This window comes from Ranitomeya variabilis, chromosome 8 (assembly GCF_051348905.1).
Source record: "Ranitomeya variabilis isolate aRanVar5 chromosome 8, aRanVar5.hap1, whole genome shotgun sequence".
Taxonomy (NCBI): Eukaryota; Metazoa; Chordata; class Amphibia; order Anura; family Dendrobatidae; genus Ranitomeya; species Ranitomeya variabilis.
The window spans coordinates 184,944,693-184,958,558 of NC_135239.1; the positions used below are offsets into that span (position 1 = coordinate 184,944,693).

At 45.4% G+C, this 13,866-nt stretch overlaps 1 protein-coding gene across 1 annotated transcript; it reads left to right on the forward strand.

The window, feature by feature from the left end:
• Positions 1-979: 979 nt before the first annotated feature.
• LOC143788846 (protein kinase C delta type-like) lies at positions 980-6,216 on the forward strand. The gene is made up of 8 exons (XM_077278758.1): positions 980-1,475; positions 1,766-2,043; positions 2,346-2,437; positions 2,547-2,609; positions 3,130-3,268; positions 3,790-3,981; positions 4,715-4,843; positions 5,449-6,216. The coding sequence occupies exons 1-8, from the start codon at positions 1,088-1,090 to the stop codon at positions 5,812-5,814; spliced, it is 1,647 nt and encodes a 548-aa protein (XP_077134873.1). The 5' UTR covers positions 980-1,087; the 3' UTR covers positions 5,815-6,216.
• Positions 6,217-13,866: the final 7,650 nt, after the last annotated feature.

Genomic DNA, 13,866 nt, shown 5'->3' on the forward strand with positions numbered 1-13,866 from the left:
TGTATTGTTTTGTGGGTTGTGTATACCCGTACTATGTATGTGAGTGACCTAATAAAGATTTGTACAGTTTTTTTTATATTTTTATGTCTCATCTCACCTTATTTATTAAGGGCATTTCTGCTCCATTTTTCTTTTTTGTAGGATCATATTATGTGAGAGCTGCTCTAATTGTTTAGTATTAGGTTCTGGCCTTGGAATCATATACATTGGCGTGTATCCGAAATGTCAGTTTTTGTTAACTATCCATACAGAGATAAAGTCATGCAACTACGTCATCCTATGGCTCCTGCAGGGTATAATATCACTGCGGACAAACACCACTGAGTATAAAAACCACTGGAGAATGTGGAGATTTTATATACTGTTGTATGTAGAAGAAATGTCACTGTGGCCTCTATACAACACAGGGCTGTGGGACGGAGGCGGCGGGGGCACAATGTGAAATATAAGGATTTGTTCCTATTTTCATTCATGTGCATCACTGCAGATTTGAACCCATCAGCCATAACATAAAAAACACCTGTCTAATATTTTTGGTACTCTGGAGACCTGAGTCTCCGATTGTTATTTTAACATGTTTTTCTTCATATATTATTTTAATGAGATCATGTCCAGCAATTTTGTACATTGAAAAAATTTACATTTATTTATTTATTTATTTGGTTATTAATCTATTTGTTGCTGCATCAGTTATTGGGAATTTTCTAGGTGTTTACAGATTTTTGAATAGTTAGATGCAAAACATTTAGGGTCCTTGAGTAGGATCTTAAAAAATGCTAACTCTGTTACTATGAAAAACGAAACTTTTCTTAAACAAGGTCATCTGATTATGTCAAACTTAGTCCTGCAGCAGCTGATGACATCAACGCTTACACTCTGGCTGATGATGTCACAATGGCGATGATGTCACAATACTAGGTGACTGTTAGGTTAAGGATTCCGAAGTCACTTTTCTTACTTTACCTTCAACTGTTGGAGAGTGAAGACGACTTTTGCGCACTTAACAAATTTGTTATTATTGATATTAATTTATCATAGAACGGAAAAGGAAGTGTGGTGAAAAGAGTAAGAAGAGTGCTAAAAAGAGATGCACCGAAGCGAGTTTTTCTCACAGGAGAAACTTCTCAGGACATTGTACAGGACGTACCTGTTAAAAAAACAGATGATCCCTGTACAACATCCACCAGAGATGAAGACCCTTAAAAAGGGGAAAAAAAGAGGGAACACTTCTCCAGAGAAAGGAGATGCAACCCTAAATAAGAGAGGAAGAATGGTGGAATCTGAGAGTGGAAAGGATGTTACCTCTGAAATAAGGTTTAGCGGATCAGCTAAAACCAGGAGCTCTCACCTACATCATGAGAGAGTTGAAAATCAAAGTTGTAGAGAACAACTTAAGAGAAAGAGGACATCTGACACTGAGACCACCATCAAGAGAAGACGAGAGACTGACAAATCCATCGATCAAGCTCCGGAAGGTAAAGTTTATAGTCATTTAGTCACAGGCCACATCCATGTTTTATATACAGTGTTCACTAATTTTACAAAATGGAACCTAATGACATAATCGTATCCTGTACATATTACCATTTACATCAGAGCTCTCCACCTTCTATACTTGGGGCTCTCCAGCCAGAACATGGTGGTAGCCAGGTTCATCAGGGTTCAAAGTTCATGATAGATTGAAAATTGCCAATTAATTGTAGCATTATATGTGAGTGTGACTGTAAGATTAATTGTTGGTTCTTATATCTGTTTTCCCTTCTAGGTGTAATCGGTGCTCAGACCACCAGCCCTTCAGAGCAAGTGACTGCCTGTCTTTCCCTGGAGAGTTTCATCTTTACCAGGAAGCTTGGACAAGGCAGTTTTGGCAGGGTGATGCTGGCAACACATCAACCCAGTGGACTTCAGCTGGCAGTCAAGATGGTCAAGAAGAGGAAATTGTTGGAGTACGCTAAACACACCCTCCGCTTAGAGAGAGAGGTCCTGAAAATCACTGAAGGCAGCAGATTCTTCACACATGCCTATGGGACCTTCCAGACAGCGGTAAGAGACTCCTCACCTTCTAAAAATTCCTTTCTCCCCATCATGTCCAGTTGCTTCCATTAGATTGTAAATTCAATCTTTGCCTGTTCAAATGAGTAGCCCTGCTGCATGCTCTGTGTGCCTGTATGCCCTGGGCGCCATTACTGGTGGCTATCATTAGAGGATTTTGACACCTCTCCAGTGTGTGCAGACAAGGAGACATGTCTTCTGAACACACAGTAGAGGTCCCAGAACCATAGTAAATGTTATCAGGATGGATAAAATCTGCATTATTTACAATCATCTTCCCTCCTCTCGCACAGGACTATGCATTTTATGCCATGGAATATCTGAGTGGTGGAACGTTGACTGCATTTATCAATTCCAGAGGCCCCCTGGATGTCTGCACGACCAGGTAAGAGAACAGCCGCTCTGTGATTCCTGTGGCCGCTGTCTCCCCTCATAGTTATTAGTGGTTCAGTAGAACAATTAATGCTGATAGGATATTTTTTCTTCCTTATTAGGTTCCTTGCAGCAGAAATCTTGAGTGGAATAGAGTTTCTCCACAGTCGGGGGATTATTCACCGGTAATAAGCCATTTCTTTTTTTATACGTAGGGAAAGATTTACTATGGGAAATAGATAAATGTGCCAGAATTGTGGTGTTATTTGTGCCAAAAATCTGGTGAACATGACGTGTACCACATTTATGAAGTGTTTTAGACCCTTTTTTGGGCTCACTCGAAGAGGGGTCAAGGCTTTTATGGAAATGGGAATAGTTTCATAGGAATCCATGTGGCTTACAATGTCACAACGTGCAACTAAACTGTAACCAGATTTTTGTGAAAATTATTGGCTGTAAGTAATGAAAACAATAGTGGTGTAACATCAGACAAAAGTCTCTGAAGATGCTCCTAATTTGTCAAACAGTCACTGTGATGAATTTGGCGCATTTTCAGACAGCCTGGTATTATATTTCTACACAAGATAGGATTAGTGAGTCTGCCCCCAGTGTTTAGTGAGTGGTCCTGTGAAGCCCCCACAGTAACCCCAGCACTACAGCTCATCTATGTCTGATTCACAGAACTATTTTTCTTTCTTTTTTAAGGGATTTAAAACCAGACAACATTCTTCTGGACGGCGATGGACACGCTAAGATTGCTGATTTCGGCCTTGCTGCTATGAATGTATTTGGCTCTCAGAAGATCAGTGAATTTTGCGGCACTGCTGGCTATATGGCTCCTGAGGTGACTATGTGACTACTAATATCTCATACTTTATTATCCACCTGCAATTCTCACTTAATGTGGAGCTTGTGGAATCACAGATCTATCACCACAGCGGTCCACATTTACTAACGCTAACTAATAGATAGACTGTGTAAGGGCCCCCATACATATTAGACTAAAGTCAGCCGAACCGGCCAATATCAGAGGGATCAGCCAACAGTCTAATGTGTACTGGGGCCTCTAGACTCTATATCCAGGAGGAGAAGGATCTAGCACATTGGATTTCCAATGATCAATCCCTTATTTTTTGGAGTCTGGCAGAGTTTCTCTAATAGAGAACATAGAAGTTCTTGGCCGAACTGTGAGTTCCTGTTCATGGGAGAGGTAGCTATCATCCAAATGATCTTTTGGCTGACATGTATTATGTATGGGGGCTTAGGTGTGGAAAAACACTACCAGTAAACATGGACCACGGTTGTTTTCTCTCTCCCAGGATGGACAATGTACTAACTTACTCTTCTAATCTTATGTTTCCACAGATGATCTGGCAACAGCCCTTTAATTACTCTGTCGACCTGTTCGCTTTTGGGGTCATAGTCTACCAAATGGCCACAGGATTTTTCCCATTTAACTATGGTCACTGTGCTCGAAGGCTTGCCTTTTCAGTGACCTGTGATAAACCTTGCTATCCGAACACCATGAATTCTCAGCTCAGGGATGTCATAGAGAGAGTGAGTAAATAGACAAATATACCTGGAGACATAGGAAGGATAGACCAGTCATGAGTTTTGATAATACACCGTACATTTCATCACCACTGTGTTGGGTATTTCAGCTTTATCCAATAGAAGGAATTGGGACAATGCTGGAGCCCCGGGACAGCCTCTCCTATATGTACAGCGTTCTCATCTACAGGCCAGTTTATACAATAAAGAGGCTGCGGCGCTCACCAAAACCTCTCCACACAGCTAATCATCAGGATTATTGGGTATCATCGGTCCCTGACTGATCGACTACTGATGGCCTATCCTGTACTATCCTGTCCTATCCTGTCCTGTCCTATCCTGTCCTGTACTATCCTGTCCTATCCTATCCTGTCCTATCCTGTACTATCCTGTCCTATCCTATCCTGTACTATCCTGTCCTATCCTGTCCTGTACTATCCTGTCCTATCCTGTCCTGTCCTATCCTGTCCTATCCTGTCCTATCCTGTCCTGTCCTGTACTATCCTGTCCTATCCTATCCTGTCCTATCCTGTCCTATCCTGTCCTGTACTATCCTGTACCATCCTGTCCTGTACTTTCCTATCTTATCCTGTCCTATCGCATTTGTTCCTAGCAATGGATGTTTTAATAAATTCATCTTTCTATAAGAAAATTAGAAATCAATTCTGTAACTGCTCTTTTTTCTGAGATTATTTCTATTATTACTTGTGATATAAAAATGTTTCTTATTTATTTGCAGCTGTTGTGTAAATTACCAAAGAAGAGGCAGTATGTTTGCAGCAATTTAAAAGGACATCCATTCTTCTCGCCCATAAACTGGAAGGAATTAGAGATGAGAAGGTCACGTCCACCATTTACAATGAACCCTGTAAGTGCACAGCGTTATTTTATTATAATGTCACCTCCTCGTCTGTGTAATGTGATAATATGTGTAAGAAATCCTCAAATAATGAGTAACAATCTACATAGTGTAGGCCAGAATGTGTTTATCCTCCCCTGCTGGTAAATGGGTGGAATTACAGTATGGGGCAGGATGGACAGGCTTTTACATATTTCTCAAAAGTGTAATTATCGTCCCCAGTTCTTCAGAAGGCCACTTAGTGAATAACTTGGATCTGTTAGGCTGCGTTCACACTGTGGATTTTTTTTGCGAAAGAGCAATATTTCTCTTGCCATTTTTGGAAGTAGAAACCACAACAGAAGTATGAATTTTTGTTGATACTGCGGCAAAAGAACCCAATGTGGTTGCAACGTGTGAACACGGCTTTATGGTGCAGCTGTAGCAGATGTGGATACCGCAGATTGCCAGGCAGCACCAGTAGTTGACTTGTTCTCAAGCTGCAGGTAACGATGCATCATGGCGAATAGCGGTTAACACGGCTCATCCACAATCTGTACAGGTGCCCTCAGGAGGGGACGGATATAATTAAATACCTAATGAAGTAACCAGACTGATTTGTCTTTCTTCTATAGATCCCAGTTTTGAAAACCAGCAAACAAATGGAATTGGACCAAGTGATGTCTGGCATTGAAGCTCAGAAACCACCTATAACCCTGGAGGACCAGCGGCTGTTCTGTGGCTTCTCCTATATCAGCAACAGGTGGAAGAACATTACTGGCACTGAAGCTCAGAAACCACCTATAACCCCGGAGGACCAGCGGCTGATCTGTGGCTTCTCCTCTATCAGCAACAGGTGGAAGAACATTACTGGCACTGAAGCTCAGAAACCACCTGGAACCCCAGAGGACAAGTGGCTGTTCCGTGGCTTCTCCTATATCAGAAACATGTGGAAGAACATTAAGAGCCGCATAAATTACGGCAATTACAATATAGCATAGTCCCCCTAAAACCTGACTACTAGGTCAGGGAGGCGCGGACCTGGGTGTGGTCTGAAGAAACAGGCGGGGCCTGTTGTTATACCACCCCCGAGTTCTTCCATCTACATATCAGAGACCATAGTGTCCTGCATTCTCTATTGCTGCCCCATAACTCACCTGGCTGGCATGCTGCTTGGAGATGTAGGACCATCAGACTACAGGACGGCACGGTGGCGCAGTGATTAGCACTGTTGGCGAGCAGCGCGGTGCTCCTGGGTGTAAATCTGGGACACCATCTGCACAGAGTTTGTATGTTCTCCCCGTGTCTGTGTGGGTTTTCTCCGGGTACTCCGGTTTCCTCCCACAACTCAAAACATACTGCTAGGAGAAAAAAATAAAATAATTAATTATTGAACATCGTCATCCTCTATCTCGTGTATTTCTGTGTTTATCACCAGTATGTGACATATAGAAAGGTGGTAACACTGCACAATGTCAGGACGTTCATATACTGTTACTTATCCTCTACATTACACACCTGTAAGAATTCACTGATGTCCACAGTGGCATAAAACATGAATTTCTGAATAAGTAGGTTTTGAGCCTCTAGTAGTCTGCACAGTTACGATGTAACACGTAAACTCACCGGCTCCTTCCTACAGCCCTCCCTATACGTTGTTATTGCTTCCTCCTGAGAATGAGGATGTGTTGTTACTAGAACTCCGGGTTTTCTGTTACTACGAGCGCTATGAGGATTTTATTTAGCGGTATATGTACAGCGGATGTTGGTTGTGAGTGCATGGAGCGGGCTCAGGAGCGGAGAGCGCGTCCTACAAGGCGGCAGTGGGTTGGATACACAGCTGACTCGCATCTATAACTGACTGAGGTGGCATTGTTACTAGAACTATGGGTTTATGCATCTTCCTGCAGCCTCTTAAGGTACCTTCACACTCAGCGACGCTGCAGCGATACAGACAACGATGCCGATCGCTGCAGCGTCGCTGTTTGGTCGCTGGAGAGCTGTCACACAGACCGCTCTCCAGCGACCAGCGATGCCGAAGTCTCTGGGTAACCAGGGTAAACATCGGGTTGCTAAGCGCAGGGCCGCGCTTAGTAACCCGATGTTTACCCTGGTTACCAGTGTAAAATGTAAAAAAACCAAACAATACATGCTCACCTTCGCGTCCCCCGGCGTCCGCTTCCCTGCACTGACTGAGTGCCGGCCCTACAGCAGAGCGGTGACGTCACCGCTGTGCTGTACTTTCACTTTACGGCCGGCGCTCAGTCAGTGCGGGAAGCGGACGGCAGGGGACGCGAAGGTGAGTATGTGTAGGGCCCCCACTGCCGCAGGGCCGAGGGGCACCCGGCACCGGGCCTCTGAGTCTCTGCTCTGGGGTTGTCACGGTGGCTAGGCCCGGTCCGTGACCCTGCCGAGGGGCGTACAGTGATAGATATGATGGATGGTGGTAGTGGTGCGATGCAATAACTAACGAGGACACCAGGTTGCAGTCTCTTTACCTCTTTACTGAAGATCTCTGGGTCCTCAGTCCAGAATCCGGATAACCAGGCTGCACAAGTCCGGCCGGTCCAATGGCACCTCCAGAGTTCTCTTTACAGGTGGAAATCTGTGCCTTCCTTCTAGCACTATGTGTTGCGGTCCTTCCCTGCTGTGCTTACGGAAAGTCCCCACAACTGTTGTGTCTGTTTCTTAAGTTCCCTCACAACACGATTAGATGATGTTCTGCTAATCCTCCGTCCCTCCCTAATGTTACGGTTAGGACGGCACCCGTTTGACGGGTAGGCTCGGAGCTCTTCCGGGACCCTAGAGTCGCCCCTCTCCACAAGTTGCCCCCCAAGACTGCATAGGTGATTTAGGTGAGACAGCCCGCCTGAGACTGACTGTCCTGCCGTAGGTTCGAAGTATTGCCTGAAGCTGTATATAGAAATACTTCCTTTGGCGTTCCGGCCACCGGTTGTTTGCGCCTCAGTAGGATGTTGCCTCGGTCTTACAGCACGACTCCTACTGGTATTCTCCTTCTTGCTTTGATCTCGTTTCTCAGTCAGCACAATCTATCTCGCTTCTAATCCTTCCTTGGGCACCGCCGCTATACTGAGCAGGCACGGTCCCGTTACGTTCGCTCAAGTTGCCAAGCCTCTGTCAGGATCCCACCCCTGACAGGGACCCTACTGAATCTTCTCCTGCAACACCCTCTGCCACAAGGTGTTGCCTGGCTCCAACCCAGTCAGCTTTCTGTCTAACTTCCTGCCTGACCCCCAGTTTTACCAGTGTGTGGAGAGTGGCCTAGTAAATAGAACCCTTAGCTCCCCCTGGAGGCCCGGCAGTGAAATGTATTGGTGTCTGTGATACCTGATCAGATGAACTCCTTCAGTGCCATCAGACGTACCATAGCTCCCCTTAGTGGCGGAGCCACAGTACTGCAACGACCAGGACTCTGGGGCGCTGCATATGTACTGTTTGTTTTTTTTACATTTTACACTGTGGTCCGTAGGGCGCTCCATAGCCAGCCCCGTGAGGTGTCACGTGACCGTGACAGTTGTGAATTCTGTTTTTGGGCTCCCTCTGGTGGCCACTTGTGGTACTGACTGACTTGTGGCTTGGGTTCCTAGTGCACCTGTTTTCATCAGGCAATTGGGAGTTTCCTACTTAGGCTGGCTTCTCAGTTATTCTAGTGCCGGCAGTCAATGTTACCAGAGCTCCCCTGTTGCTTGCTACCTGCTCCAAGTCTGCAATTCAGCTAAGTTGAATCTTTGGCATTTGAACTTTTGTTTTTTGTCCAGCATGCATTTATGTTTCTTGTGCTGCTGGAAGCTCTAGTGAGCTGAAATTGCCACTCCGGTGTCATGAGTTGATAACGGAGCTAAGGTAATTTCAGGATGGCTACTTAGGGTTTTTAGGTAACCGTGAAGTCCTCTTTTGTATTTTTCTGCTATCTAGTTAGAGGGCCTCACTGTGCTGAATCTATATTCATACTGCGTTTGTGTTTTCCTCTTACCTAACCGTCATTATATGTGGGGGGCTACTATGACTTTTGGGGTTTCTCTGGAGGCAAGCCAGGTCTGTGTATTCCTCTGATAGGGGTAGTTAGATCTCCGGCTGGCGCGAGGTGTCTAGAACCAACGTAGGAACACCCCCTGGCTACTATTAGTTGCGTGGTAGGTTCAGCATCGCGGTTACCTCAGCTACCATCTTCCTAGAGCTAGTCCGTTTTTTCCCTGTTCCCTTGCCATTGGGAATCATGACAGTACTGCCGGCCTAAATGTATTGGCTGAAGAAAGAGAGAAAAGAAAAGAAGTTTCTGACACTGTTTTTTTTTTTTGCTCTGAAACTCTGCTTAGCCATAATTGCAAGTTGCTGTTTGTTTGTTTTTTTCTCTCCTCTTAACCCCTGAATGGCTCAGATCTCAGCTGCTGAAAGATGGATATCCAGGGTTTGGCTTCGGACCTGAATACACTTGCTTCTAGGGTGCAAAATATCCAAGACTATGTTATACATGCTCCTATATCTGAACCCAAGATCCCTATACCTGAGTTCTTTTCTGGAGATAGATCTCGCTTTTTGAATTTTAAGCACAATTGTAAATTGTATCTTTCTCTGAGATCTCGCTCCGCTGGAGACCCCGCTCAGCAGGTTAAAATTGTTATTTCCTTGTTGCGGGGTGACCCCCAGAATTGGGCATTTGCATTGGCACCAGGGGATCCTGCGTTGCTCAATGTGGATGCGTTTTTTCTGGCACTGGGGTTGCTCTATGAGGAACCTAATTTGGAGATTCAGGCTGAAAAGGCCTTGATAGCCCTCTCTCAAGGGCATGATGAAGCTGAAATATATTGTCAAAAATTTCGAAAGTGGTCAGTGCTTACTCAGTGGAATGAGTGTGCCCTGGCGGCTAATTTCAGAGAAGGTCTCTCTGACGCCGTTAAAGATGTCATGGTGGGGTTTCCTACGCCCACAGGTCTGAATGAGTCCATGACTATGGCTATTCAGATTGATCGGCGTTTACGGGAGCGCAGACCAGTGCACCATTTGGCGGTGTCTTCTGAGCAGGCAACGGAGATTATGCAATGTGATAGAATTCTGTCCAGAAGTGAATGGCAGAATTATAGGCGTAAAAATGGATTGTGCTTCTACTGCGGTGATTCTGCTCATGTTATATCAGCATGCTCTAAACGCACAAAAAAGGCTGATAAGTCTTTTGCAATTGGCACCTTACAGTCTAAGTTTATTTTGTCTGTAACCTTGATCTGTTCATTATCATCTATTACTGTGGATGCCTATGTGGATTCTGGCGCTTCCTTGAGTCTTATGGATTGGTCCTTTGCCAGACAATGTGGGTTTAGCCTAGAGCCATTGGAAGTTCCTATCCCTCTGAAGGGTATCGATTCCACCCCTTTGGCTAGGAATAAGCCACAATTCTGGACACAAGTGACTATGTGTATGACTCCTGATCATCAGGAGGTGATTCGTTTCCTTGTGCTACATAACTTGCATGATGTCTTAGTGCTTGGACTGCCATGGTTGCAAACTCATAATCCAGGCCTTGACTGGAAAACTATGCCTGTATTAAGCTGGGGATGTCGGGGGGCTCATGGGGAAGCATCTTTGATTTCTATTGCTTCATCTACTCCTTCTGAAATTCCAGCATTTTTGTCTGATTTCTCTGATGTTTTTGAGGAGCCCAAACTTAGTTCTCTCCCCCCTCACAGGGATTGCGATTGTGCTATAGACTTGATCCCTGGCAGCAAGTTTCCCAAGGGTCGCTTGTTCAATCTATCTGTGCCTGAGCATGCTGCTATGCGAGAGTATATTAAAGAGTCCTTGGAAAAGGGACATATTCGTCCATCCTCATCCCCTTTAGGAGCAGGGTTTTTTTTCGTGGGTAAAAAGGATGGCTCTCTGAGGCCCTGCATTATCGCCTGTTGAATAAGATTACAGTCAAATACCAGTATCCTTTGCCACTATTGACTGATTTATTTGCTCGTATTAAAGGGGCAAAGTGGTTCTCTAAGGTTGATCTTCGGGGTGCGTATAATTTGGTGCGGATTAAGCAGGGAGATGAGTGGAAAACTGCATTTAATACGCCCGAGGGCCATTTTGAGTATTTGGTGATGCCTTTTGGCCTTTCTAATGCTCCTTCAGTCTTTCAGTCCTTTATGCACGATATTTTCCGTAAATACCTGGATAAATTTATGATTGTGTATCTGGACGATATTTTGATTTTTTCGGATGACTGGGAGTCGCATGTTCAACAGGTTAGGAAGGTTTTTCAGGTTTTGCGGTCCAATTCTTTGTTTGTAAAGGGTTCAAAGTGTATCTTTGGGGTTCAGAAGATCTCCTTTTTGGGGTATATTTTTTCCCCTTCTTCTGTTGAGATGGATCCTGTCAAGGTTCGGGCCATTTGTGATTGGACGCAGCCTACTTCCCTGAAGAGTCTTCAGAAGTTCTTGGGCTTTGCTAATTTCTATCGTCGATTTATAACTGGGTTTTCAAGTGTTGCTAAACCTCTGACTGATTTGACTAAGAAGGGTGCTGATGTTGCCAATTGGTCCTCTGCGGCTGTGGAGGCCTTTCGGGAGCTTAAGCGCCGCTTTTCTTCCGCCCCTGTGTTGCGCCAGCCTGATGTTTCGCTCCCTTTTCAGGTCGAGGTTGATGCTTCCGAGATTGGAGCGGGGGCGGTTTTGTCGCAGAGAAGTCCCGATTGCTCAGTGATGAGACCATGTGCATTCTTCTCTCGAAAGTTTTCGCCCGCCGAGCGAAATTATGATGTCGGTAATCGGGAGCTCTTGGCTATGAAGTGGGCATTTGAGGAGTGGCGTCATTGGCTTGAGGGTGCTAGACATCAGGTGGTGGTCTTGACTGATCACAAGAATCTGATTTACCTTGAGTTTGCCAGGCGTCTGAATCCTAGACAGGCGCGCTGGTCGTTGTTTTTCTCCCGGTTTAATTTTGTGGTTTCATACTTGCCGGGTTCAAAAAATGTGAAGGCAGATGCCCTTTCTAGGAGTTTTGAGCCTGACTCCTCTGGTGATTCTGAGCCTACGGGTATCCTTAAGGATGGGGTGATTTTGTCTGCTGTCTCCCCAGACTTGCGACGTGCTTTGCAGGAGTTTCAGACTGATAGGCCTGATCGTTGTCCGCCTGGGAGACTGTTTGTTCCAGATGAGTGGACCAGTAGAGTCATCTCGGAGGTTCATTCTTCTGTGTTGGCAGGTCACCCTGGAATTTTTGGTACCAGAGATTTGGTGGCCAGGTCCTTCTGGTGGCCTTCCCTGTCTCGGGATGTGCGTACCTTTGTACAGTCTTGTGATGTTTGTGCTCGGGCCAAGCCTTGCTGTTCTCGGGCTAGTGGATTGTTGTTGTCCTTGCCTATTCCAAAGAGGCCGTGGACGCACATCTCTATGGACTTTATCTCAGACCTCCCGGTTTCTCAGAAAATGTCCGTCATTTGGGTGGTGTGTGACCGTTTTTCTAAGATGGTTCATTTGGTACCCTTGCCCAAATTGCCTTCTTCATCGGAGTTGGTTCCTTTATTTTTTCAGAATGTGGTTCGTTTACATGGTATCCCGGAAAACATCGTTTCTGACAGGGGATCTCAATTTGTGTCTAGGTTCTGGCGAGTGTTCTGTGCCAGGATGGGCATTGATTTGTCTTTTTCGTCTGCATTCCATCCTCAGACTAATGGCCAGACGGAGCGAACTAATCAGACCTTGGAGACTTATTTGAGGTGTTTTGTGTCTGCTGATCAGGATGATTGGGTCGCCTTTTTGCCGTTGGCAGAGTTTGCCCTCAATAATCGGGCCAGTTCTGCCACTCTGGTTTCTCCTTTCTTTTGCAATTCAGGGTTTCACCCTCGTTTTTCATCTGGCCAGGTGGAATCTTCGGATTGCCCTGGAGTGGACACGGTGGTGGATAGACTGCACCGGATTTGGAGTCATGTGGTGGACAATTTGAAGTTGTCTCAGGAGAAGACTCAGCAGTTTGCTAATCGTCATCGTCGTGTGGGTCATCATCTCCGTGTTGGGGACTTGGTGTGGTTATGTTCTCCTTTTGTCCCTATGAAGGTCTCTTCTCCTAAGTTTAAACCTCGGTTCATAGGTCCTTATAAGATTTTGGAGATTCTTAATCCTGTATCTTTTCGTTTGGACCTACCAGCATCTTTCACCATTCATAATGTCTTCCATCGGTCGTTGTTGCGGAGGTACGAGGTACCGGTTGTTCCTTCTGTTGAGCCTCCTGCTCCTGTGCTGGTGGAGGGTGAATTGGAGTATGTTGTGGAGAAGATTTTGGACTCTCGCGTTTCCAGACGGAGACTTCAATATTTGGTTAAATGGAAGGGATACGGTCAGGAGGATAATTCTTGGGTGACTGCCTCTGATGTTCATGCCTCTGATTTGGTTCGCGCCTTTCATAGGGCGCATCCAGATCGCCCTGGTGGTTCTCATGAGGGTTCGGTGCCCCCTCCTTAAGGGGGGGTACTGTTGTGAATTCTGTTTTTGGGCTCCCTCTGGTGGTTACTGGTGGTACTGGCTGACTTTTGTCTTGTGTTTTCAGTGCACCTGTTCCCATCAGGAAACTGGGAGTTTCCTATTTAGTCTGGCTTCTCAGTCATTCTAGTGCCGGCAATCAATGTTACCAGAGCACCTCTGTTGCTTGCTACCTGCTCCAAGTCTGCAATTCAGCTAAGTTGGATCTTTGGCATTTTTTGTGTTTGTTTGTCCAGCATGCATTTATATTTCTCTTGCTGCTGGAAGCTCTAGTGATCTGAAATTACTACTCCGGTGTCATGAGTTGATAACGGAGTTAAAGTAATTTCAGGATGGCTGTTTAGGGTTTTGAGGTGACCGCGCAGTCCTCTTTTGTATTTTCTGCTATCTAGTCAGAGGGCCTCTCTTTGCTGAATCTATATTCATACTGCGTACGTGTTTTCCTCTTACCTAACCGTTATTATATGTGGGGGGCTACTATCACTTTTGGGGTTTCCCTGGAGGCAAGCCAGGTCTGTGTATTCCTCTACTAGGGGTAGCTAGATCTCCGGCTGGTGCGAGGTGTCTAGGGAT